The sequence below is a fragment of the Hemiscyllium ocellatum genome, chromosome 1, assembly GCF_020745735.1.
Source record: "Hemiscyllium ocellatum isolate sHemOce1 chromosome 1, sHemOce1.pat.X.cur, whole genome shotgun sequence".
NCBI lineage: Eukaryota > Metazoa > Chordata > Chondrichthyes > Orectolobiformes > Hemiscylliidae > Hemiscyllium > Hemiscyllium ocellatum.
In genome coordinates this window covers 163,134,319-163,159,808 of record NC_083401.1, presented here as the reverse complement: position 1 = coordinate 163,159,808, position 25,490 = coordinate 163,134,319, and the positions used below count along the sequence as shown (strand labels likewise).

At 40.2% G+C, this 25,490-nt stretch overlaps 1 protein-coding gene across 1 annotated transcript in view; it reads left to right on the top strand.

Annotated features, from left to right (window-relative positions):
* Positions 1-25,490, top strand: part of lrba (LPS-responsive vesicle trafficking, beach and anchor containing) — an 866,835-nt gene that overhangs the window by 780,966 nt on the left and 60,379 nt on the right. Inside the window, exons 49-52 of the mRNA XM_060827381.1 lie at positions 7,429-7,518; positions 10,138-10,315; positions 10,871-10,933; positions 11,532-11,687. Coding sequence (XP_060683364.1) covers positions 7,429-7,518; positions 10,138-10,315; positions 10,871-10,933; positions 11,532-11,687 — 487 coding nt within the window. The remainder of the gene's footprint in view (positions 1-7,428; positions 7,519-10,137; positions 10,316-10,870; positions 10,934-11,531; positions 11,688-25,490) is intronic.

Sequence of the window (25,490 nt, the reverse complement as noted above, 5' to 3'; positions counted from 1 at the left end):
AGAAAATTCTCCTGATCCAATTTCATAGATTCTTCTCCTTTTCTTTCCTTTACTAATTTTCCAATTTATATTAGGATAATTGAAGTCCCTATTATAGTTTTTGCATCTCTAATTTCCTTGCGTTCCCTTACATCTTTCCTAGTCGATTTGGGATGATAGAATAACACAATAGAGTCATGCAGAAGAAACAGACCCTTCGCTCCAACCAGTCAATGCCGACCATTACCCCAAACTAAACTTGTACCACCTGCCTGCATTTGCCTGTATCTCTCCAAACATTATTCATGTAATTATCCAAATGTCTTTTAAACGCTATAACTGTACCTGTGTATCTATCACTCCTGGAAGTTGATTCCACACATAATCTGCTCTATGTTAAAAAAAATTGTCCTCATCCTTCTTAAATCTTTCTTCCATATCCTTAAAAATATGCTCCCTCATCTTGAAATCCCCCACCTTCAGGAAAAGACACCTGCCATTTATCTAATTTAAACCCCTCATTATTTTATAAACTTTTATAAGGTCACCCCTCAACTCCTACACTCCAGTGAGAAAAGTCCTAGCCAATCCAGCTTCTGCTTATTTTTCAAACCGTCTATTCTCGGCAACGTCCTGGTAAAACTTTTCTGAATCCTCTCCAGCTTAATAATATCATATCTGTAACAGGACGACCCGAAGTGGAAGCAGTAGTTCAAAAGAGGCTTCACCAACGTTCTGTACAACGTCAATGTGATCACCCAACTCCCATACACAAAGGTCTGAGCGTTGAAGGCAAGCATGCTAAATTCCTTCTTAACCACCCTACATATGATGGAAACTTCAAAGAATCTGGACCTGAACCCCTATCTTTCTGTTCTGCCATACTAACTTGCCTCACAGCGCCAGAGACCCAGGTTCAATTCCCGTCTCAGGCAACTGTGTGGAGTTTGCACGTTCTCCCCGTGTCTGCGTGGGTTTCCTCTGGGTGCTCCGGTTTCCTCCCACAGTCCAAAGATGTGTGGGATTCAGGTGAATTGGCGATGCTAAATTGCCCGTAAATGTAGGGGTATGGGTGGGTTGCGCTTCGGCGGGTCAGTGTGGACTTGTTGGGTCGAAGGGCCTGTTTCCACACTGTAAGTAATCTAATCTAATCTAATCTAACTAAGGCCCTACTTTTAATTATATAAGTCCTGCCCTTGTTTGCTTTACCAAATGCAATATCTTGCATTAATCCAAATTAAACTCTAATCTGCCATTCCTCAGCCCATTGTGCCTATTGATCAAGATCTCTTTGTAATCTTAGATAACCTTCTTCACAGTCCATTATACCACCAATTTTGATGTCATCTGCAAACCTACTACCTGTTTTCTCAGTTCTAGCCAATAGGTTGTGACCATGGTTCTTCTGGGTTATCCTTTCCAACACCACACTGTTCTCCATGATCAAGATATCCTTCTCTCTATCCTTCCTGAGCACATTATATCCAGGAATAATTAGAACTCAGTACTGTCTTTTTTTGTTAAAATCGCACAGCACCAGGTTATAGTCCAACAGGTGTATTTGGAAGTAGACGTTTGTACTTCCAAATAAACCTGTTGCATTATAACTTGGTGTTGTGGGATTTTTTAACCTTGTCTATCCCAGTCCAACACGAGCAACTCCACATTCCGTTTTTTTTTGAGCAAGGTCAGCATTCTTACCACAATGTTATATTCCCACATTGCTATATGAGCCTACAGCTCATCAATCTTATTTTCTCCACTCTGTATATTCACATGCAACTCTAATTTACAATTTACTTTGCTACCTAACCCGTTATTATTTCTGACTCTAGTGCTATCTGCCTTATGCAACGTCTGTCTTGATTTTTTTCCCCTCCTGGTTCTCAGAATAGGTTAAAACACTGTAGATGTCACAGCAGTGTTGGTCCAGGTTCCATTTAAATCCATGTATAGGTTCTTTCTGCCTCACAACTGGTCCCAATATCACAGCCCTCCCATCTGCACTATATATCTGCTTCATTCACTTCATGTTCACAACTTATTTTAATCCTAGCCTATATTGTCTGTGCTCCTCCACTCAAGTCCCAGCTTCCTCTAAGCCACTCCACTATTGATCTGCTTTACTCAGTTCTGCTGTGCTCCCAACTTAATGCTGCCTGGCTCCTGACCTGTTTCACATCCCTTTGCACTGATTCTCGACTCTTTTACTCCACTTTGTTCTGGCCTGCTTTACTTCCCTCCATTCACAGCTTGCTTTACTTTGCACCGATCAGCTCCTGGCTTGTTTTACTTTTCTCCATTATTGGCCTGCTTTACACCATTCTATTCCTGACCATTCTATTTACTCACCATTGGTCTACTCACAGCCTGACCCTTTTGCTACTCTGCTCCACTCTCTGCCTGCAGTTATATTATTCTGCTCTGCGCAGTTCAACAACACTCTCAACTGCTTTATAGTGCTTCCAGCCTAATTAACACTGCCTCACACCACTTGCAGCCAATTTTACATAGCTCTGCCCTTTGGGTTTCCCTTTATGTGGTTCCATTCCTGCTTGCTTTATGTAGTTCTACTCTTGACCTATATGTTGCTTCATTTTTGACCTGTGTAGTTCTGCTCAACTTACAATGAGGTTTTTCAACCAATCCACATGAGATGTTTTAGTGCAATCCTGGTGAGAGAGAAGGTTGTAGGGAGTGTCTTGAAAAGGTTACGAAAGCTAGAAATTGTTTCGAAAGGAAATTCAAGTGTTTCAGGCCATTGGCAGCTGAAGTTAGAATTGTCAGTAGTGATCTAAATAAAGAGGCCATAATGAAAGGAAAATAAGAGTTGTAGTGCTGGAAAGGATTAGAGATGAGGCATGTAGAACCATGAAGGAATTTGAAAATTAGAGATTTTAAAATCAAGTTATTGCCTGATTTGAAGTCATTATCAGCTGGAGTGGTAGGTGAATGGAAATTGGCGTAGGTTAAGATACAGAGTTTTGGATCACCTCAGAATTTTGCAGGGTAGAAAATGGGAGGCAAGCCAGGAAGGCTTAGGAATTGTCTAGACAACAAATAACAGAGATTTGGATGAGACTTGCAGCAGCAAATGAGCTGAAGCAGGTGCAAAGTAGAGTTTATGTATGTAATAATAGGCGATTTTCTCATGGTATGGATGTGTAGTCAGCAGGGAGAAAGTGAGGACTGCAGATGCTGGAGATCAGAGTTGAGAATGTGGTGCTGGAAAAGCACAGCAGGTTAGGCAGCATCTTGTTCAAGAAAGGATCAAGACAAAAGATGGAAAATTATAGGCCAATTAGCTTAACCTCAGTTGTTGGTAAAATTCTAGAATCCATCATTAAGGATGAGATTTCTAAATTCTTAGAAGAGCAGAGTCTGATTAGAACAAGTCAGCATGGATTTAGTAAGGGAGGTCATGCCTGACAAACCTGTTGGAATTCTTTGAAGAGATGACAAATCGGTTAGACCAGGGAAACCCAGTGGATGTGGTCCATCTAGACTTTCAAAAGGCCTTTGATAAGGTGCCACACGGGAGGCTGCTGAGCAAGGTGAGGGCCCATGGTGTTCGAGGTGAGCTGCTGGGATGGATTGAGGATTTGCCGTCTGACAGATGGAAGAGAGTTGGGATAAAAGGTTCTTTTTCGGAATGGCAGCCGGTGACGAGCGGTGTCCTGCAGGGTTCAGTGTTGGGGCCACAGCTATTCGCATTATATATTAATGATCTGGATGAAGGGACTGGGGGCATTCTAGCGAAGTTTGCAGATGATACGAAGTTAGGTGGACGGGCAGGTAGTACTGAGGAAGTGGGGAGGCTACAGAAGGATCTAGACAGTTTGGGAGAGTGGTCCAGGAAATGGCTGATGGAATTCAATGTGAGCAAATGCGAGGTCTTGCACTTTGGCAAAAAGAATAAAAGCATAGACTACTTTCTAAATGGTGAGAAAATTAGTAAAGCCAAAGTACAAAGGGATCTGGGAGTGCTAGTCGAGGATTCTATAAAGGTAAACATGCAGGTTGAGTCCGTGATTAAGAAAGCGAATGCAATGTTGTCACTTATCTCAAGAGGGTTGGAATATAAAAGCAGAGATGTGCTACTGAGACTTTATAAAGCTCTGGTTAGGCCCCATTTGGAGTACTGTGTCCAGTTTTGGTCCCCACACCTCAGGAAGGAGATACTGGCCAGCGGAGATTCACACGGATGATCCCTGGAATGGTAGGTCTAACATATGAGGAACAGCTGAGGATCCTGGGATTGTATTCATTGGAGTTTAGAAGATTAAGGGGAGACTTAATAGAGACGTACAAGATAATACATGGCTTGGAAAGGGTGGATGCTAGGAAGTTGTTTCTGTTAGGCAAGGAGACTAGGACCCGTGGACACAGCCTTAGAATTAGAGGGGGTCAATTCAGAACAGAAATGCGGAGACATTTCTTCAGCCAGAGAGTGGTAGGCCTGTGGAATTCATTGCCACGGAGTGCAGTGGAGGCCGGGACGCTAAATGTCTTCGAGACAGAGATTGATAGATTCTTGTTGTCTCGAGGATTTAAGGGCTACGGGGAGAACGCTGGTAAGTGGAGTTGAAATGCCCATCAGCCATGATTGAATGGCGGAGTGGACTCGATGGGCCGAATGGCCTTACTTCCACTCCTATGTCTTATGGTCTTATCTGAGGAGCAGGAAAATCGACGTTTCAGGCATAAGCCCTTCATCTTCATCAGAATGAGCCAGCAGCCCATTTTAGGCTAATATGACAGCAAAGTTATGCACAATCAGGGTGAGTCTTAAACTGTTTCTATGGTGAGGCATGATATTGAGTCTAGGGACACGTTATTTGTGACACAGGCTAAAGATGTCGGCTTTATATTTACAATTGTACTTCAAGAAGTTTGTACATGCAATGCTGCATTTTGGACAAGCAATGTGATAGCATAGATCAGTGCTTTCCAAAGTAGGAGTTGGGACTCCAGGTGGCATTTTGGGGTTGTGAGCTTTGAGGCAGCAATGGTTATTGTGGAGTTCTGACAAGGCATTACAGTAACTGTACTCCAACTCTACTGTAAGAAGTCATGACAATTTTCAAGCATTGAAATGGAGTCACGGAGAGAAAATATTTGAGAAGCACTGATTTCAAGAGTCTGGCGGCATCAACAGAGGTGGTGATGAGATTGACCTAGGTGTCATCAGCACACGTTTGGAAATTGATGCTTTGTCCAATCATGTTACTGGGTGGCAGCATATACATAAAATTTGGAGGGGGTCAAGATTCATAAAGGACCATAGATAATAGTACAAAAGCAGGAAGAAAAACCATTGCTTGAGAAGCAATTGAGACACTGAAAGTGATTAAATTGAGAAGAACACAACCAGGTGAGTGCAATGTCACGCAGCCTGGTGTCAGTGGAAGTATGTCAGGAACAGTGATATGGTCAGTGATGTCAAAAGCAGCAGGTCAGTTAATAGGGCGTCAGGATAGGGTATAGTTCAGCTTTATCATAGTCACAAAGAAGCAGGAGTAGTTTGTATTCCTGAAACAAACAACTTAACATGATCAATATAGAGTGAAATTCAATCAACGTGTGGAATTTCAGCAGTAGTCGAGTTTTTTTTAAAATACATATGTCTGAATATTTGAAGAAAGGTAAACCCTTTGCATAAATCCTTTGATTTAATTTTGGTTGGCAGGGGTTGGGGGAGGGGGGGGTGGGTGGAATTCAAAAGAAGCTTTACTATCATCCAAAATATTGAGGAGCATTTCTTAATTTTATTCTCTTTAAACTAAAATTGAGTACATGAAGACAACTTTGCAATCTGGACTAGGAGCAGAATCCTCTCAGATACTGGATGATATGGGCATTAGTGAGTAAGTTGTGAGAATCATGGGAGGTTTGCAGTGAGAAGCTACATGCCATCAAGAGCAAAATGTCAGATTTTCCTTCCAAGTATTGAATGGCAAGACCTGATTCTCACAAGAGATCAGTATGGTGCCTACTTGCATGTATTAGCGTGCACTACATTGTGTCACCTCATTAATGTACAGTTTCCTATTCTCCCTTCTCTGGATAGAAACTGGACAGCAATAATTCTCAATTTGAAAATAGAATGGGTACCTGGCAACTCTAACTTGCCACTTGCTCCTCCAGATCTGCTGCTTTTGACATCACTGGAGGAGTCACCAATATTTCATGGCACATTAAATGGGCAGTGACTGCACAGACCTCCCATCCAGCAGGACTCCCAGATCCATGTCAGCAAAACAAGGTTCCAATTATCCTTTGACCAGTATGTCCAGGAGAAATGAAACAGAATTTGCAGGGCAGCTGGAGAATACTAGAGTTACCATATGCACAGCAAGGCTTTAAAGATGGTGCCAGCACCAGGAATCCAGGAGGGTCTGCAATGACCAGTAATTCTACTTGTGGGAGAATAAGATGAGAGGAGAACCACGTGTGGGACCTCGATAATAAACAAGTTTGGAAAGATAATACAACAAAGCCAGCTGGGGCTCACAGGGAAAATCCTTGCATAAATTCAGCATAAGATTCAGCCTTTTTTCTTTATACCATATCCTCATTTTTTAAAAGAAAAATGGTAGACTTAGGGAAGAGTATGCCTGTTCTGTGTGGTTAATATGTCTGTAGAATTTAAGGTGAAACACTTTACACACTGCAATCATATTTCTAGATCAAGATTAAAAACACACTGTTTTGTAATTGTTTTAATTTGTTCAAGGAATTCTGTTCTTGAAATCAACATATTTTGCTCATGTCATTCAATAACATTAAAAAAATTGCAAATGTTCCAGCCAGAAAAAGCATGCAATTTGATCAAGGCAGAATAATTTTCAGGACTGAAAGGGATTATTAAACATCCTGAAAATAAATGTCATATTTGAAATGTATAATAAACCACTGGAAATATGAATAGATGAAGATATTGAACAGAGTACAAAAAAGCTCCTTTGTTTACATTTGCATCTTATTGAGCAGGAAAGTCACTACTGATGAACCATTCTGTATTTCACTGTTGCCACACTCAGTTATATTCAATCAGCCATCTGGCATAGAAAATGCTAATATATGTTTAAGCTTAGTTCTGCTCTTATTTACTAAGAAATGCAAAACCAGGAGGCAGTACACTCTGAGAGACAAAACAAAGGCAAGGTCAGAATTATGGCTGTAACAGCCAGTTTCTGTTTCTTATCAAATGGGGGGTGGGGGAGTGGGAATGAGAATGTTTTAAGAGTGTTTCGTGGAAATAACATGTACAGTTAAGTGATGAGATAATCCTAGGTGTTAGTGCCAAGCTCCCAACCAGAGGGAACATACGGGCTTGATTTTCAGTATGATGTAATCCAGACGTGTTGCATGACATTTTCAGGTGACCATTTAGTTACTAATGCCTATGATCAGCACTTTTATCATATGCTTGTGTCTTTCCTGCAGGCGGTTGAAGCTCAAATTCGTAGCTTTGGTCAAACTCCTTCTCAACTTTTAATAGAGCCACATCCTCCCAGAAGCTCTGCCATGCAAGTGGTAAGTATATTATACCCTAGTAACCAGGCATGTCCAGCTGCTCCTTAAATCTAATTCCAAATGTGGGGTTGGTGTTGCCTACTTTGAAGAACTGTCCAACTGCCCTCATGCTAAACTCATTTGTGCTGCTTTGCACTTGAATATCTTTCTAATTATTACAAGCTATTAAGAGGAACTCTGATGTGGCCTACTACTGTATATTTTATTAAATTAGATGTATGTTAACTGAAACTTCTGTGTTAACAAAAGCTCCAATAATTTATTGTCATTACATTGTTATAGGCTAGATGCTGAGTAGTGTACTTATGTGATGAAATGTTAGAAATCATGCTATGTTTCTTGGATTTATCTGATATGTATTTTGAATGATTTTATATGTAGTATGTTGTTGCTCTTAATTCTTCACCTGTCTTGGTAAGTATATTACATCTGCCAGTATGATATCAAACCAAGCCTACTGAAGTTTCCAGGTATGATCTATGTTTGCATGCTTTAGCTAAGTACTGTAAGGCCAATATTGTTTCCCTTAGTGTCCTAAGGTTAGAGTGTGGTGGAACTTGACGACTGGTCGCTATCCAGGGACCTCCGCTGGAATGCTATGGAAGGACAGACAAGGCTTGATTGTGGTGGCCTCAAATCTTGCAAACACTATCTCCTTCTTGTGCTCAAACATAAGAACAAGTACTTTAATAAAGTGCCAGTGGTCCACCATTGCTAATAAGCATATACCTTGGTATTAGGCATGAGCTTCAAAGGTGAAAGTGTGCAGGGTTTGTGGAAAGCAATTTACATTCAAAAGTTAGATATAAAGTAGACTTGCATTTAGTCTTGACATGGTAAAATATCTGTGGTTTTAACCTTGGCATTTTCTCAGCATCAGGTACAAGGAACGTTTTGCTTCTACACATGTAAGAGGTGATACCAAATGTAGTTTTGTTTTAAGTTATTTGAAAATATAGGTAATAGAAGTGACCAGAAGTTAACCATAGAACACTAAGGGGAACAATATTGGTCCTACAATGATTAGCTAAGGCATGCAAATATAGATCATACCTGGGAACTTCAATAGGCTTTGTATGATACTGTAGGCAGATTGGTTATGTAAGAATAATAATACTAAATGTTTTATCTCTAATGCTCCCGCTCCTTTTATGAAAGAGGAGACTGGATGGCAAAGCACATTTATTAGTCCTGTGTGCCATGCAAGTGGTTGAATGCAGGCCCAACTTCCACATAATGACTTTCTGATATATCCAAACTACCAGAGGTCATTTAGGAGAATCAAGACACGTAACCCTTGGCTGTTCTTTTACAATGTAATAATGCAAAACTAGAGCAGCGTAGTAGAGAAACATCAACCTATCAGCTAGCAAATGTGGAGAGAAGAGAACAAAGCATGTTGTATTTGATGCTGGAATGGAGTTAAAGACTTTACCAGAATAACTAAGGATGGGGTGCTTTCCTCCTGTCAAAATTATAGTTTCCCTTTATTCTTTAAATCACCTGATAAAAATTCATTGAGTTTCACCAAGCAAATTAGCTTTCAAAATGAGACACAGATTTTAGAAAATAAGGTTGTGTCATGCTGTGCACTGTGCATCAGTGGTAATTTATACCAGGTGTGGTAATTAGTAGACAAACGTACAATGCATATTTGTCTGCTGAGGTTTCTGTTGGCCTATCCCCTAGTGCTTTCAGTGGATCAGATAGTTGGATTTAATTGAGGCTGCATCAGATGAGGCATTACTGACACCTTTAATTGAATGAGTGTCTGGGGAGGATTAACTCATAATATTGATTGGCTTTTAGCCACTCTCACAGAAGGGTGTCACTGAAGCTTATTATCAACATTATTTTTGGTCCTTTCTTAATGCTCCAAAAATCGAATTCCTGCTTTAACAATGCAAGTATGGGTTGTGATGATTCTTCCTTTACTTTGTCTTCCGATGACATCCGGTTGAATTCAATTTCTTGTTTATGTCTTCAGAGTGACTGTTTACCAGTTGTAGTTTTCTATGAAGTGGAGTAATTTGCTGTTTCACCTGACTGTAATTGTGTGTGAAATGTTTTAAGATGTTTCAGTATTACATATACACGTATTTTTATGTATTTTACTCTTTGTCTAAAGTCTTAACCCATTATTCTTCACTGATGGCTTGAATTTATTTTCAGTTTCTTCTCTGTCTGAAATGTCTTTTTTTTTCTTCCACAACTCAAATCTCCGCTTTAATTTTCACCAATGTTAGTTTATTGTTTGCAATGTATGTAAATAAATGCCCTTTCCATCACAAAAATTTTAGAAGTTTGTTTACACTTTTATGTTTCTAAATTTACCCAACTCTATTCTCTGCACTGAATAAAATTTCTTCTGTATTTAAAATACTTGAAGCTTTTCTCTCAATGTATTATTTTATAATATTTAGAACTTCAGTCCCAAATACTTGTAAGATTTATATTCCCCCTTCACTTTAGATGCACCCATACTCTGCTTCCTGCTGCTAACCTATTTCTTCCTATTTGTCATTCTTCCTCTTGCTTTCTTCTCTTTCCCATCACCTTTTTTGATTTTATTTGTTTTTGATTTGGGGTTTTGCCACTGAATAGTATCTCCTCCTGCAGACTCCTCTGATGTTCACAGACCAGATGCAGCAGGATGTCATCATGGTACTCAAGTTCCCATCTAACTCCCCAGTCACCCACGTTGCTGCCAACACTCAGCTGGGCTTGGCTGTACCTGCCATTATCACAGTAACTGCTAGCAGGCTGTTTGCTGTGAACAAGTGGCATAATGTTACCGGTGAGTGTAGAGACATTATTGACAAAACCTAGGTTTGCTATTTTTTGCATGTCCTGTGTGTGTTGAGGTGTTCTGGCATCAGTAATGATTAAATATTTTGTTAACTCTTTGAATGTACTAGCATTTGATTGAAATGATGGTATTAGAAAAATCCAGATGATATTTTAATTCTCAGTGAAATATAATCTGAATTATTTTAAAGTATTTTATGTTAAATTTTTGGAACTTTATAATGTTCCTCACTGTGATAACTCCCAGTAAAATAGGGGACCAGGTGAGGTTACCCCTTCAAAAGCAAGAAAATTATTTTATCAGGATCAGATGATCTCAAATATTTTGAAACCATTCGAAAGAGTGTTTTGAAAAGATATAATGTTTCATACTTTTGAGAGAATAATAGATTCTTCATCATTGTAACATACCAAAATCACAACAGCCAATACATGTCAACTACAAAGCAGTTGTGAAGAAAAGAGAAAGCAATATAGAACTTTTTTTCCTTTTTACAGAGCAGCATGTGCAACATCTAATTTACTTATTTATCTACAATTTTAGGGCTTCATGGAGCTATGCAGGAACAGCCATACCAGCTGCCAGTTGAAATCGATCCTCTGATAGGTCTGTCAGCTTTCCTTTCTGCAATTCATTACATCCTGTGTAGTTGTCTGAAGTGAAGATTACTGTTGTTTTTCACTCATAGTGGTTGAGAATGGAATTTTCTTGATAAACCATTTGCATGCAAATTGGAATGCAATGAGCTGTGGATTTGCTGGTATTTCATCAACTCTCCCTCGTTGGTTTGCCTAATTTGTACAGGGATAGAACCAGTGTCAGTGAAAATTAATATGGATGCTGTAATAATGTGCGATTGAGAATGCGCATGAAGTACTGTCAGGATAATATTGGATCTTTTCATCACACCGACTTGTTGATGAGTGTGAATGAGCTTGGTTATGATAAATTGGTGCCCTCATAATGTGTTGGCTGCATCGCAGAAGAAATTTTCATAATAACAGTCGAGTTCTTTATTGGATTGGCTGGTGAAAAATATTGAACTGATGCCAAGATTTCATCATTAAGAAGATCAGTTCTTGGTTTTATGATCCTGCTGTTCGGAAGTCTAAATTACAGTAGTATAACATTTCCCAAGGTGTACCATATATTTCTCTTCCTGATGTTAGAATTCTAATGCTGTTTCATTTTTTTTTACTTCTAGCTAATAACACTGGAATGCACAGAAGGCAAATTACTGACCTCTTGGATCAAAGCATTCAGGTCAATTCCCAGTGCTTCGTGATCACTGCTGATAACCGCTTCATTCTGGTATGTGGCTTCTGGGATAAGAGTTTCCGTGTTTACTCCACTGAAACAGGTAATTGCCATTTTCCTCTACATATTCACTGATTCAGACTTGGGTTAAGGGTAATCACAGGGGTCAGAGTCAGGGTCAGAATTTTTTTTTCTTTTTTGTTGTAATACCATCTGCTCTCTTTCTCTTTAAAGAAAGCCAGTGCCTCTTTTCTAAACTTGAACTAAATCCTTCAACTCAGCTTAAATCCTTCATTTAAAAGCTTATTCAATAAGCCTAGAATCAACAAAATATACTGCATGTAACATTTTAATAACTGCCGCTTTAGTCTGCTTATCATTTGAATTCATTTGAATTTTGCCCTTCCAAGATGATCACCTGGATATGGCAGTACACCAAATATTCAGCTGCTGATACTAAAAATTCAAGTCAACAATTTATCATTGTCAAAATTACTATTCATAAAATTTAACATTATTCTTTGCCCGTGAGATGTTATATTCTTTGCAGAGTACTTGACTAAATATTAGAGTATTTGGTCATAAACTTATAGGGAAAATAATCCTTTAAACAAATGTGCACCAATTTCCTTTCCAAATGCAGCTTATGGCAGGTACATGCTTCAGTGCAGGTGCTACCAAAGACTGTCCAGTGGAGGAGTTCTCCTCCAACTCCTCCCCACCCTCTCACTATATTGGATTGTTGTTTCTTGTTAATGGAAATTTTAAAATTATTGTTGATGAGACACCTTCATGTTGATGTGCCCTCTTTGATTTTTATCCTATGCTGCAACCTAGTGCTCCTATTAGCCTAGAAAACCACTAATTGGTTCTTGTCTGCAACAATACTTGAACAGGTATCCTGGTTCCATATCAATTGCAGAGAGACTGATTCAGGGCCTAGTCAAGGCTCTGACTCCTACACAAAGTAAATCCTTTCCCTGAATTACTTCTGAATTAAGAAAGTGAACCCCTTCATTCCAACATTAAACACATTTTTTTTTGATACTTTAGTTTTGACCTTAATCCTGGCATGGGCATCATGGACCGATTTTGTATGGCTGCGCTATAAATCTCTATTCACTTATTGGTTTTTTTGCTATCTGGTACATGATTAAAAAGTGAATAATCGTCAGTGACTTTCACTTCTTGGTTTACTCTGTTTGAGAATCATTTAATCTTAGCAGCTGCTCAGCTGTTCCTGTAAGATGTCAAAATGAAATCAGTGTCATAATGGGGGAAATTGATGCTATAAAGTCTCTTCAGTCTTGTGGACAATCTTCTTTGTGACTGGCTATGAGAGCAATCCCTTCACATTGAAACATAGAAAAGGAGTAGGCCATTTCATTCTCTAGATTTGTTCCACCATTCAGTGAGCACTATTACTGGGTCCTGAACCAGTCAATCTCATCTGCAACCTAAATTCATTTACCAGCCTTTATTCCATTTTGTTTTTAATACCTTTGGGTAACAAAAATCTACCAATATTAGAATTAAAATGGGATAACTCATTTAGCATTAATCACTATAGAATCATACAATCCCTATAGTGTGGAAACGGGCTTTTTGCCCCAACAAGTTCACACTGACCCTCCGAAGAGTAACCCACCCAGATCCATTCCCCTACCCTATTAGTCTACATTTCCTCCTGACTAATGCACTTTACTTACACATCCTGAACACTAGGGCAATTTAGTATGACCAATCCACCTAACCTGTGCATCTTTGGCTTGTGGGAGGAAAAAGTGAGGACTGCAGATGCTGGAGATCAGAGCTGAAAATGTGTTGCTGGAAAAGCGCAGCAGGTCAGGCAGAATCCAAAGAGCAGGAGAATCGACGTTTCGGGCATGAGCTCTTCTTCAGGAATAGGGAGGAAACCAAGCACCCAGAAGACATCCATGCATTCGCGAGGAGAATGTGCAAACTCTGCAGATAGTTACCCAAGGGTGTAATTGAACCCGGGTCCCTACTGCTGTGAGGCAGCAGTGCGAACCACGAGTGCCCATGCTGACCACTTGCAGGCAAATTCCAACTTCAAGCATCTTTTGTGAGGAGAAGCATTTCATTCCAGAAAGATCTGACTCTAATAGCCTTAGATTCCCCAATCAATGGAAATAATTTATCCCTATCAACCCTTTTGTTTCCTTTGAAATAATTAAGCAGTTCTGATTTCGTAGTTTTGTTTGTGGCATTTTGCTTTGAGTCACTGTTCTGAATAGAATTGAAAGAAGAAACATTGAGAGGGTTCTCAACAGGGAGACAGAGGAAGGCAAACCAAGTAAAGGGCTGTTTTATTGAACCAGTCTAAGAAGAACCATAACCTGCATGCTGTGGAAGTGAAATAAGGGAAGCCTTCACTCCCTCACAGAATTTCCTCTGCTCAATCCACCTTTGGAAGAAAACTCCAAGTATTCAACTATAGAAGCCATTGTGGCCACTAATTTCTGACCTCCGGTTTTCAAACATTCCATTTCAAAAAGTGAAATCTTCATGCAAGCCAAACATGCAAAGTTAACAGAGACTAGTACTACTTTCATTTTTATAAGTATTTTTTATCCATATCAATATTTAATCTAACTGTACCACTTTTTTTTTTAAACTCTATAATTTTCAGAAATGGTTGCATAATAATCAAACCTTTATCTTGTGTAAGACTACAAGTCAGGTTAGGCACCAGCTTTTTAGAGAATATATAAAACTCTGGTTTCAGTTTTCTTAAGTGACATGTTTTTTTGACTACAGTTTACAAATACTGGTTGCTTATGGTGTTATGACCGGACTCAGGCACAGTTATAAATCATTACAGTACTAGATTGAATACTCAACACTGAGCTCCCAGGTGGAGAGAGATGAACTGGCTCCCCTTCTTTCTTCACTTACCCCAATGGTTGGTTGCAACAAGGCTAATTTGAAAAGTCCCTTTTCCAGGTGTACACTGTTACTTTTTCCAGATCAACATTTGTTCATATTTTAAAAGAATCCAATTTAACCAGACTTTCTTGAACTAACAAAAAGAGTGATTTTATGAATTATTATTAAACGTTATAAAAATTAGCAGAACACATTGCAATATGAGAAATAAGAAGCGAGTCCAAAAAACTAAAAGTTTAAAAAAAAAGTTAAATCTATCATGAAGTGCAGATGGTTAAACATTGCAACTGTTGCATTGGAAGTTACAGGTAGTATTGACTTTGGGAGTGAACAGTCGATGTTTTTAATGTTCTGGGGTTTAGATATTTCAGGTGAGATAGGGTGCAAAAGAGATAGGAGAGTTGTGTTTCTGATGAGGGAAAGTATCACAGGAGTACTGAGGGAGGACACCTCGGAGGGCTTATCCAGCCAGGTCATATGGGTCAAGCTCAGGTGTAGGAAGGGTCACTTTGATCAGATTGTACTGCAGGCCTCTCAACAACCAGCAGGTGATAGAGAAACAGATACATTCTTCCATAATCTGCCCATGTAAAAACAATTGAATTGTTGTGGTGGATGATTTTAAGTTCCCCTATACTGACTATGACTATGTGCCAAGAGCTTGGACGGGCACGATGTTTGTTACATGCGTTCAGGAGGTTTTCTTAAAGTAATATGTAATAGTCCAACGAGGGAAGGGGCCATACTATACTGATATTGAGGAATGAGCCCATCAGGTTGGGTTGGTACCTGGGACTTCGATGTTGTGGCCATTTCGGAGACATGGTTAGAGCAGGGACAGGAATGGTTGTTGCAGGTTCCAGGATTTAGATGTTTCAGTAAGAACAGAGAAGATGGTAAAAGAGGGGGAAGTGTGGCATTGTTGGTCAAGGACAGTATTACAGTTGCAGAAAGGATGTTTGGGGACTCATCAACTGAGGTAGTATGGGCTGAAGTTAGAAACAGGAAAGGAGAGGTCACCCTGTTGGGAGTTTTATAGAGGCCTCCAAATAGTTCCAGAGGTGTAAAGGAAAGGATAGCAAAGGTGATTCTCGATAGGAGTGAGAGAAACAGGGTAGTTGTCATGGGGGACTTCAACTTTCCAAATACTGACTGGGAACATTACAGTACGAGTACTATAGATGGGTCAGTTTTTGTCCAGTGTGTGCAGGAGAGCTTCCTGACACAGTATGTAGACACGCCAACAAGGGGTGAAGCTACATTAGATTTGGTACTGGGTAATGAGCCCGGCCAGGTGTTAGACTTGGAAGTAGGTGAGCACTTTAGTGATAGCGATCACAATTCTGTTATGTTTACTTTTGTGATAGAAAGAGATCGGAGTATACCACTGAGCAAGGGTTAAAGCTGAGGGAAAGGCAATTATAATGCTATTAGGCAAGGTTTAAGAAGCATAGCTGGGAAAGGAAACTGCAGGGGATAGGCACATTAGAAATGCGGAGCTTATTCAAGGAAAAGCTCCTGTGTGTCCTAGCTAAGTATGTACCTGTCAGGCAGGGAGGAAGCTGTGGAGTACGGGAGACATGGTTTACGAAGGAATTGGAATCTCTGCTCAAGAGGAAGAAGAAGGCTTATGTTAGGATGAGATGTGAAGGCTCAGTTAGGACACTTGAGGGTTACAAAGTAACCAGGAAAGACCTAAAGAGAGAGCTCAGAAGAGCCATGAGGAGACATGAGAAGTTGTTGGCGGATAGGATCAGGGTAAACCCTAAATCTTTCTATAGGTATTTAAGGAATAAAAGAATGACAAGAGTAAGATTAGGGCCAATCAACAATAGTAGTGGGAAGTTGTGTGTGGAGTCAGAGGAGATGGGGGAAGCTCTAAATGAATACTTTTCGACAGTATTCACTCTAGAGAATTACATTGTTGTCGAGGAGAATACTGAGATACAGGCTACTAGACTAGGTGGGATTGAGGTTCACAAGGAAGAGATATTAGAAATCCTGCAGAGTGTGAAAATAGATAAGTCCCTGGGCAGGATGGGATTTATCCTAGAATCTTCTGGGAATCCAGGGAGGAGATTGCCAAACCTTTGGTATTGATCTTTAAATCGTCATTGTCTACAGGAATAGTGCCAGAAGACTGGAGGTGATTCATGTTTTCAGTAGGGAAGCATTTCAGGAACAGTGACCATAATTCTATAAGTTTAAAGTTATCTATTGATATAGATAAAAGCAGTCCTTGGGTGAAAATACTAAACTGGGGGGAGGGCTAACTACAAACATATTAGGCAGGAACTGGGAAATGTAGATTGAGGGTAAATCCACATCTGTCATGTGAGAATCTTTTAAAGGCCAGGTGATTAGAGCTCAGGACCAGTAGGTTCCTGTGAAAATGAAGGATGAAAATGGCAAGATTTAGGAACCTTGGATGACAGGAGAAATTAGTCAAAAAGAAAAATAAGCCATATGTAAGGTTTGGGCAACTGAAGACAGGCAGAGGCCTTGAAGAATCTAAAGAAAGCAGCAACGAAGGCCTTGAAGAATCTAAAGAAAGCAGCAACGAATTTAGACAGTGAGTTAGGAGGGCTAAAATGGGCCATGAAAAGCCCGTGGCAAACCAGAAAATCCACACTGTTTTATACGTATATGAAGTGTTAGGGAAATGGTAGGTCACTCGAGGACAAAGAAGGGAATTTATGCGTGGAACTGCAGGAAGCTGGGGAGGTCCTTAACAAATACTTTGCATTGGTATTCACAAAGGATAAGGACATGGTGGATGGTAAGTCTAGTGAGGTGTATGTTGGTATTCTAGGTGCTGGTGTTTTGAAAAGTTTTAAGGTAGACAAGTCCCCAGGACCTGATGGGAACTATTGCAAAATACTGAAGGAGGTGAGGGAGAAACTTGCTTGTACAAAATCTTTGTATCCTCTAGTCACAGGAAAGGCCCCAGAGGACTGGAAAATAACCAACAATGTTTCTTTGTTTAAGAAGGCAACAAGGACAACCCAGGAATTTACAGGCTAGTGAACCTTACATTAAAGGTAGGGAAATGTTTAGAGAAGATTGTTAGGGACAGGCTTTACTTACAATTGGAAAAATATGGACTTAATAGTGATAGGCAGCATGATTGTTTTGTGGGGAGGTTATGTCTCAAAAACTTGATTGAGTTTTTTGAGGAAGTGACAAAGATGATTGATGAAGGCTGGATGATGGAATTTGTCTTCATGGACTTTAGCAAGGTCTTTGACAAAGTCCCTCGTGGCAGGATGATCTAGAAGGTGAAATCACAAGGTGAACTGGCAAGATCGATACTGAGCTGGCTTGGTCATAGAACACAGAGTTGCAGTGGAAAATTGTTTTTCTGACTGGAGATCTGTGACCGGTGGTGTTCCACAGAGATCAGTGCAGGGGCACCTGTTATTTATAAATGATTTGGAGGAGAATGTAGGTGGTCTGATTAGTAAGTTTGCAAATGACACAAAGATTGGTCAAGCTTTGATAGAGAAGAGGATTGCCAGAGGAAACAGCAAGATATGGACAGGCTGGAGACTTCGATGGAGAAATGACAGTAAGAATTTAATCTGGACCATGTGAGGTAATGCATTTTAAAAGATCGAATGAAGCAGTGAAGTATACAGTAAATACCAGAGCCCTCAGAAGCATTAACATACAGAGGGATCTGGGCATACAGATCCCTGAAATTAGCAACACAAGTGGATAAGGTGATCAAGAAGACATATGACATTCTTGCCTTCATCAGTCAGGACATAGGGTATAAATATTGGCAAGTCATATTGCAGCTCCATAGGACTTTAACCAGGCCACATTTGGAATATTGTGTTCAGTTCTGGTTGGCACACCGCCAGAACTTTGGAGAGGGTACAGGAAAGGTTTGCCAAGATGTTGCCTGGTTTAAAGGGTATTAGCTATGAGGGAAGATTGAACAAACTTGGTTTGGTTTCACCTGAATGTTGGAGGCTGAGGGGTGACCTAATAGGAATTTACGAAATTATGAGAGGCACAGATTTAAATGGATAATTAGAGTCTTTTTTTTTCCCCAAGGTAGAAATTGTCAATCATGAGGACAAGTAAGTTTCAGGTAAAAGGGGAAAGTTTAAAGGAGAAGTCAGAGGCAAGTTTTTTACACAGAGGGCACTAAGTGCCTGGAATGTGCTGCTAGAGGAGGTAGTAGAAGCAGATACATTTAAGAGGCATCTTGATAGATATATGAATAGGCAGACAGTAAATGGATATGGACCACTTAAAGGCAAAGGGTTTTTAGTTTAAAAAGGTGCAGGCTTGGTCAGCTGAAGGGTCTGTTGCTCTGCTGTGCTGTTCCTTGTTCTTTGTTCAAATTTCACCTACAAGCTAAACTGTACTGTATATGTTTAAACAGTCAGTCAACAAGTTGCAGCTGAGATCCTTTTGATTATGGTCGGCCAAATTTGAGGAATTGCCATGTGATATTTTTGAAGCGCTGGTGCCTACAGTCAGGGAGAACAGAGGAATTCTTCTTTCAGGTATGGAGGATATGGTGGCAGTACATTGTGCTCTATAACATGCAGGAAATGGAACAGAGAGGGGAAGCTCAGCAAAGTGAACAAGGGCTCTGCACAAAAGGGCCTACCCTCAAGGGCTGTTCAAGAGTTCTCATTCCACACACATCTTGGCCAGGTGCAATACATGAGGTGTCTTACCTTCAGCAAAGTGATTGTAGGCAAAGTGCAGTTGTCCTGTGCCAATTGGCATATGCACCATATTCAGCTTTGTAGAGGAAGCAGAGGACGGTTGTATCAATGGACTGGTCTGTACGTGACTGATGACCACCTCTGCCCTGCCATTCTGCCATATTTGCAGTGAGAACCATGGAACAATTCAGAACAGGTCGTTGGCCTGTTGAAACAATTATCCTGCTGCCTTGATTAATCAGTGGGAACTATTGCATTATATGCCAGAGTCAGTCTCATAGTTTGTGATGGTCAGCGAAGTCCTTCATAGTCAGGCCATCATGAAAACATAGCCATTGCCTCCAGGGATATGGAGGCTAACTAAAGAGGAGAAACAGGAGGAGACATTCTTGACCCTTTTCAACTTATCAGGCTGTGAGATCACAGATTGTAAGGCTGTGATTGCACTTTGCCACACCAACATGGACATTTGTCACCCATTGTTGCGTTCATCTGAGACATGTTATCACAATTTTAATTCAGACCCTATTCAATAATAACGCTAACAAAACCTTTCCAAAATATCTTTAGCTAAAAATGCCTTTTTACAAGCAGAAACGAATTGTTTATCCTTATGCTTTCCCTACATCCCTTACTTTTAAAAAGGCTTGCTTCCTATGTTTCTGGTGAAATGATATTCAAGTGCCAGCAAGCATGGGGGCTGCTGACTTTCACTGAAAATGACCTTGCAAGGTGTCACGGGCAATTCTGAAGCTTCGAATTGCATCACCTTGACTACCTGCCACTTTGGGCACAAATGTTCATAGTCTGAGTCTGTATGGCAGCTGGGATGAATCTAATCTCTTTTTGAGTTTTAAAAGCAACACTGGTCTATAGAGTAGCTTCCACATGAATTGCAGCGTAGGCTGGCACAGGTTTGCTAGAGGTTGTATTGGGTCTGGCTGTACTAATGCAGCTACAGAGTTTGCATTTTTTTATCATTCGTAGGACATGCAAGTTGCTAGTAAGGCCATGGGATATGTGCATCACTAGCGAGGCCAACATTCGTTTTATATTCCTTAATGTCCTTGACAGAGTGGTGAGGTGAACTGCTGCAGCCCAGCTGTTGGGAAGAGAATCCAAGTTCTTGATGTAGAAGGAACAGTGATATAATTCTAGATGAGGATAATGTGTAATGTGGAGAATTTGCAGGTGATCAGGGACAAAAGTTTCTGACATCGCAACAAAGAAGAATTAGTAATATAATTCCAGGTGAGGATGGTGTGTCACTTGTTGGGAATTTGCATTTGGTCATGGTGTTCACTGGTGCCTGCTATCTTTGTCCTTCAAGGTGGTAAAGGGTTGTGGCTTTGGAATGTTGTTCTAAAAAGCTTGTAGAGCTTGGTGAGTTACTACAGTGCATCTTGTGAATGTTACAAACTGCTGCCAATTGTATTTTGGTGGTAAAACTTATGAACGTTGAAAGTGGTGGTTATATTGCCGATTTGTACGGGACTAGATTGGGTTGGGATATCTGGTTGGCATGGACAGGTTGGACTGAAGGGTCTGTTTCCATGCTGTGTATCTCTATGATAATGTCAAGTTTCTTGTGTGTTGTTGGAGCTGTGTTTCTCCAGGTATGGAAAGTGTTTCATCATATTCCTGATTGGTGCCTTGCAGAAGATGAACAAGGAGGAGAAAGTGAGGACTGCAAGTGCTGGAGATCAAAGTTGAGAATGTAGTGCTGAAAAAGCGCAGCAGGTCAGGCAGCATCCAAGGAGCAGGAGAATCGATGTTTCGGGCATTCATTTTGAAGGGTTTATACCCGACACGTCGATTCTCCTGCTCCTCGGATGCTGCCTGACCTGCTGTGCTTTTCCAAATCCACATTCTCGACAAAGATGAACAAATGTTGCTGAGTTATAAGATGACTGACTTGTCACAGAATTCCCTGCCTCTGACCTGCTCTTATGGCCAAGACAAGGACAAATTGTTTCATTCTCTCTTGTTGGAGATAATCTTGACTGATATCTGCTTATGTGAATGGTACTACTTACTTGGGCCACTTACAGCCCAAGCTTGAATGTTGTGTTGATCTTGCTGCATGCAGTGCTGGGCTGCTTATTTGACTCTGTCATAACAGTAAGGTTGCTGGAATAGTCATCTGGAGGGCCAGAATAATGCTGTGAAGATGGAAGTTCAAATCCCACTATTGCAGCTCCATGGATTTTAAATTCCATTAAAAGTCTGAACTTAAAAAGGTAGCCTCAAGAATGGTGATCAGAAACTACCAGATGTATACTTGAGGAACTCTTGCAGTAATGATCTGGAGTGGGATGATTGGCCTCCAATAATCAAAGCTGCTTTCCTTTTGTGCTAGGTGTCACTTAGCCACTGAGGGATTGTTTCTGACCTCCATTGATTTAGGTTTTATGGTTATGTGCTGCCTTAATGTCAAGGGAACTCACTATCACTTTGGAATTCAGCTGTTGAGTCCATATTTAGAACAAAGCTGTTACGAGGGGCAGTCTGATCTTGACAGAATCAAAACTGAGCAACAGTGAGCTGTTGCCACATGAGAGCACTGTGCATAGTTCCTTCCTGATTACTATTGATTGTGTGTCGCTAACTGGGTGACAATTGGCTAGTTTGGTTTGGTCTTGTTTTTGTGACAAGGCATGCAACACAATTTCTACATTATTGAATAAATGGCAATGTGGCTGTGCTGGAATTCTTTAGCTTAGGACAAAGCTGCTTCAGAATCACATATCCCCAGTATTACAGACTGGATATTGTTGGAGCCCACAACCTTTGCTGTGATTAGTTTCAGCTGTTTCTCATTTTGTTTTCTCAAATGAAAACAAAGAAACTACAGGTGCTGTTAATCATGTGTCTCAGTAAACAGGCCCGAATAGAAAAGGAGCGATTGTTAATCTTTTCACTATGGTCTTTTATAAAATAAAGCTTTCAAAATTTAATCTTAAATTTGTTTGGAAAAGGCAGAGAAATTTTCAAATATGAACAGAATGGGAGGCGGTGCAGTGTGCTTAATCTTAGATGCATGCTGAGAAATTCTATAAGGTGCACGTTTTCAGAATGCACAGATGTGCTTAATAACTCTGCAGCATTTCTGGGAACAATACCCAGTCAAAGCTCAAGCTTTTGAGACTTAGGTTGAAGCCTTGATGTAAAAGCTTAGAGGAAGGTATTTAAAGAAAGATAAAATGAATCATGTAATTGTGAAGCATTGCTTTTAAAATATTTTGTTTAAGGTGAATGTACAGAATATACAGATATTGAAGAGGTGGGAGACTTTTTTCAAATGAAAACATTTACATAAAACAGGCCATTAATTGCTGGATTCTCCAGACTGGTTATGATTATTTTTAAAAACCTTTAGAATTTTTCTGTGGTAGTCATGTTCCTTAGTTTTGATTTGTGAATTCCTTACCTTTTCAATTCTGGTATTTAATGTTGAGTCAATTCACAAAGTATAGTTGGCAAATGGCAAAGGTTTGATTTTTAAAAATTAGAGGAACATAAATTAAGATAACTGTATTTTTAAAATGTACACAATGCAAGATTTTAATGAGTTACTAGAATATCTCCTGTGTTGTCACTTTGTGATTCAAAGGTCTTAAGGGCAGAAGCAAAATTGACAGAGTCACTGATAATGTGCAAAAGGGCAATATTTCAGATGCTGAGCATGTGCAATCTTCTGATATGCACTGCTAGCAATGCTGGCTTCGGGTCTTCTGAGTCCAGAGGTTTTTGAGAAGAATGTTCAGATCTAGGATAATTGACAGGGTTAGCGATATTTGAAAACATTGGAGAAGGAAATACTGGTAATGTGGGATTAAATCTAGTTAATTGGGATCATCAGGAAAGGGATTTTGGAATCAAATCTTAAAATTTGAGGTTGTCAAGATCAGGAAACATTGGGAGAGATCTTAAAACAGGCAGCTGCCATATAATTTGAGAACAGAAGGTAGGGACTGTAATCTGAAAATGCAAAGATAACCTAGAGCAGTTTACTGGAGTCTACTGGGATGCAGAAGTGAATCTTACACCACTTAGGCTCAACTTTGACATGATTGAAATAGCTTGCAGACAGAAATCGTCTGGGAACAGGGAGTTTTGGAGGATTGTTGGGATGGTCCAGCAGCCTTAGGAGGGAAGTAAACCCAAGAGAATTAAATCTGAATAGCATCTTATGGTTTTTTTTCATACAGCAGGTCCAGACCCTCCACTACATTTCTAACCTCCTTCCACTCAGATTACTCTTCTCAATGATAAATTCCTTATGATTTTCCTCAAAGTCAGCTGATTCCCATCTTTATAATCTTGCCTGAAAACATTTAAGGATATCTGCTTCAAAATTGAAAGGGCTAGCAGTGTGTTATTTCTTGGAATGCATGTGCCAGGGGAATCCTAGCCTGTGAAATGGGTAGGTTTATTAACTAATAAATTTAAACAAACAGGAGTTAGATTTGGAAAATCATTTACTGATCATGTCTTCTTACTTTGTGTCTTTCATTGTGGACTGAAATAGAAAAAGAAGTGATTTTAAAAAGCAAGGGTTGTTGAGGGATTGCCCCTTTCTGAAGACAAATAATCTGATGCTCATTGTAATTGTTGTTTACATAGTTGCTGGTTCAAGTAGTAGTGAAAGGTCTGCAGATGTGCTGGAGCTGAGGGGTTGTGTCAAAATGGAAGTGCAGCTGGTCAATTGATGTATGAACTAGTGACCAGTTATCAATGACAAAAGCTTCTGTTTGCCATCAATGATGTGATTGCCTCCCAGGATCACCTCTTAAGACCAATAAACGTAGGAGTAGAAGTACGCCATTCAGCCCACTGATTCCCCTCAGCCATTTGATGAGATCATGGCTGATCTGATATCACATTCCTGCCTTTGCCCCATAAATCTTAATTCCTTTACTGATTAAAAATCTGTCCTCTACAGCAATCTCATGGGACAAGGATGACTTGTTCCACTGGGGTGAATAGGTTTTATCATGACTGAATAATCTAATCCTGGAGATGCAGACTCTGTGTTGCAGGTGGGGAAACTGTTGTTTGAACAGGTGGGTGTAGAACTCTGTTGATTCTGCATGCTCTTTCCTTTGCTTGCGCTTGGCCTCCACATGCTCAACTTGATGACTCTTGAAGTGGTTGGCACCTTCACAAATGTTTTTTCTCCAATTTTTATATGCTAGGGCAAGCGATTCCCAAGTATGTTGCATTTGTTTCGGGAGGCTTTCAGGGTGTCCTTGTAGTATTTCTGCTGCCCTGCTAGTGATCACTTCCCATTGGAGAGCTTGGAGTAGAGCACTTGTTTAGGGCTGCCGACAATGTGGCCCACCTGTCACAGCTGGACCAGTGCCTCAATACTGTGAATATTGACTTGGAAGAGAATGCTTATGTTGATAAGTGGATTTGCAGGATTTTGTGAAGACAGCATTGATGAGAAGTCTCTGGTGGTTAAAGTGTCTGCTGTTCACTGTGTTTCTGATGCATTAAGGAGGGTGTACTCTGTAGACCATGAGTTTGATGCTGGGTTTAAGGTGTTGAGCTTCAAACATTTTGTTCCTAAGGCATCCATGGGCAGTGCTGGCATTTTGGAGTTGATGTGAATTTCATTGTCAATGCCTGCTTGTACTAATAAGAGGCTCCTGAGATATGGAAAATGATCCACATTGTCATGGACCTTGATGATTGGGGCTGTATTGTGTGACAGGAACGGGCTAGTAGCGAACCTGTGTTTTCTGGATGTTTATTCTGAAGCCCATTCTGTCTATCTTGGCCTTGAATATACAGAGGAACCTCGATTATCCATATATCAGATTATCTGGCAAGATTGCAAGGTCCTGATGCTTGGCTAAACTATGTTCTCCAGCACTTGATTATCCGGAATTCAATTAACTGAATGAAATACTTCCTTCTCATGTCCTTTGGATAACCAAGGTTCCTCTGTACAAAATGACCGAGCTTTGACAGCCTTCTGCGGTAAAGAATTCCACAGATTCACTACCTTCTGAGAAAATATGTTTCTTCTCATGTCCGTCTTAAATATGTGCACACTTATTCTGTGCTTATACTCTCTGGGCTTAGATTCTTTCCACATCTATCCCAGTAAGTACCCTAAGAACCCTGTATGTTTCAATAAGGTTGCCTCTCGTACTTCTAAATTCCAATGAACACAGTCCCAACCAACTTAACCACTCCACATAAGACAGTCCCTCGATAGCCATTATCAGCTTAGTGAACCTTTGCTGGACTACCTCCGTAGTATTCCAGCTGTGGTCTGATTAGTGCCTTGCATAGTA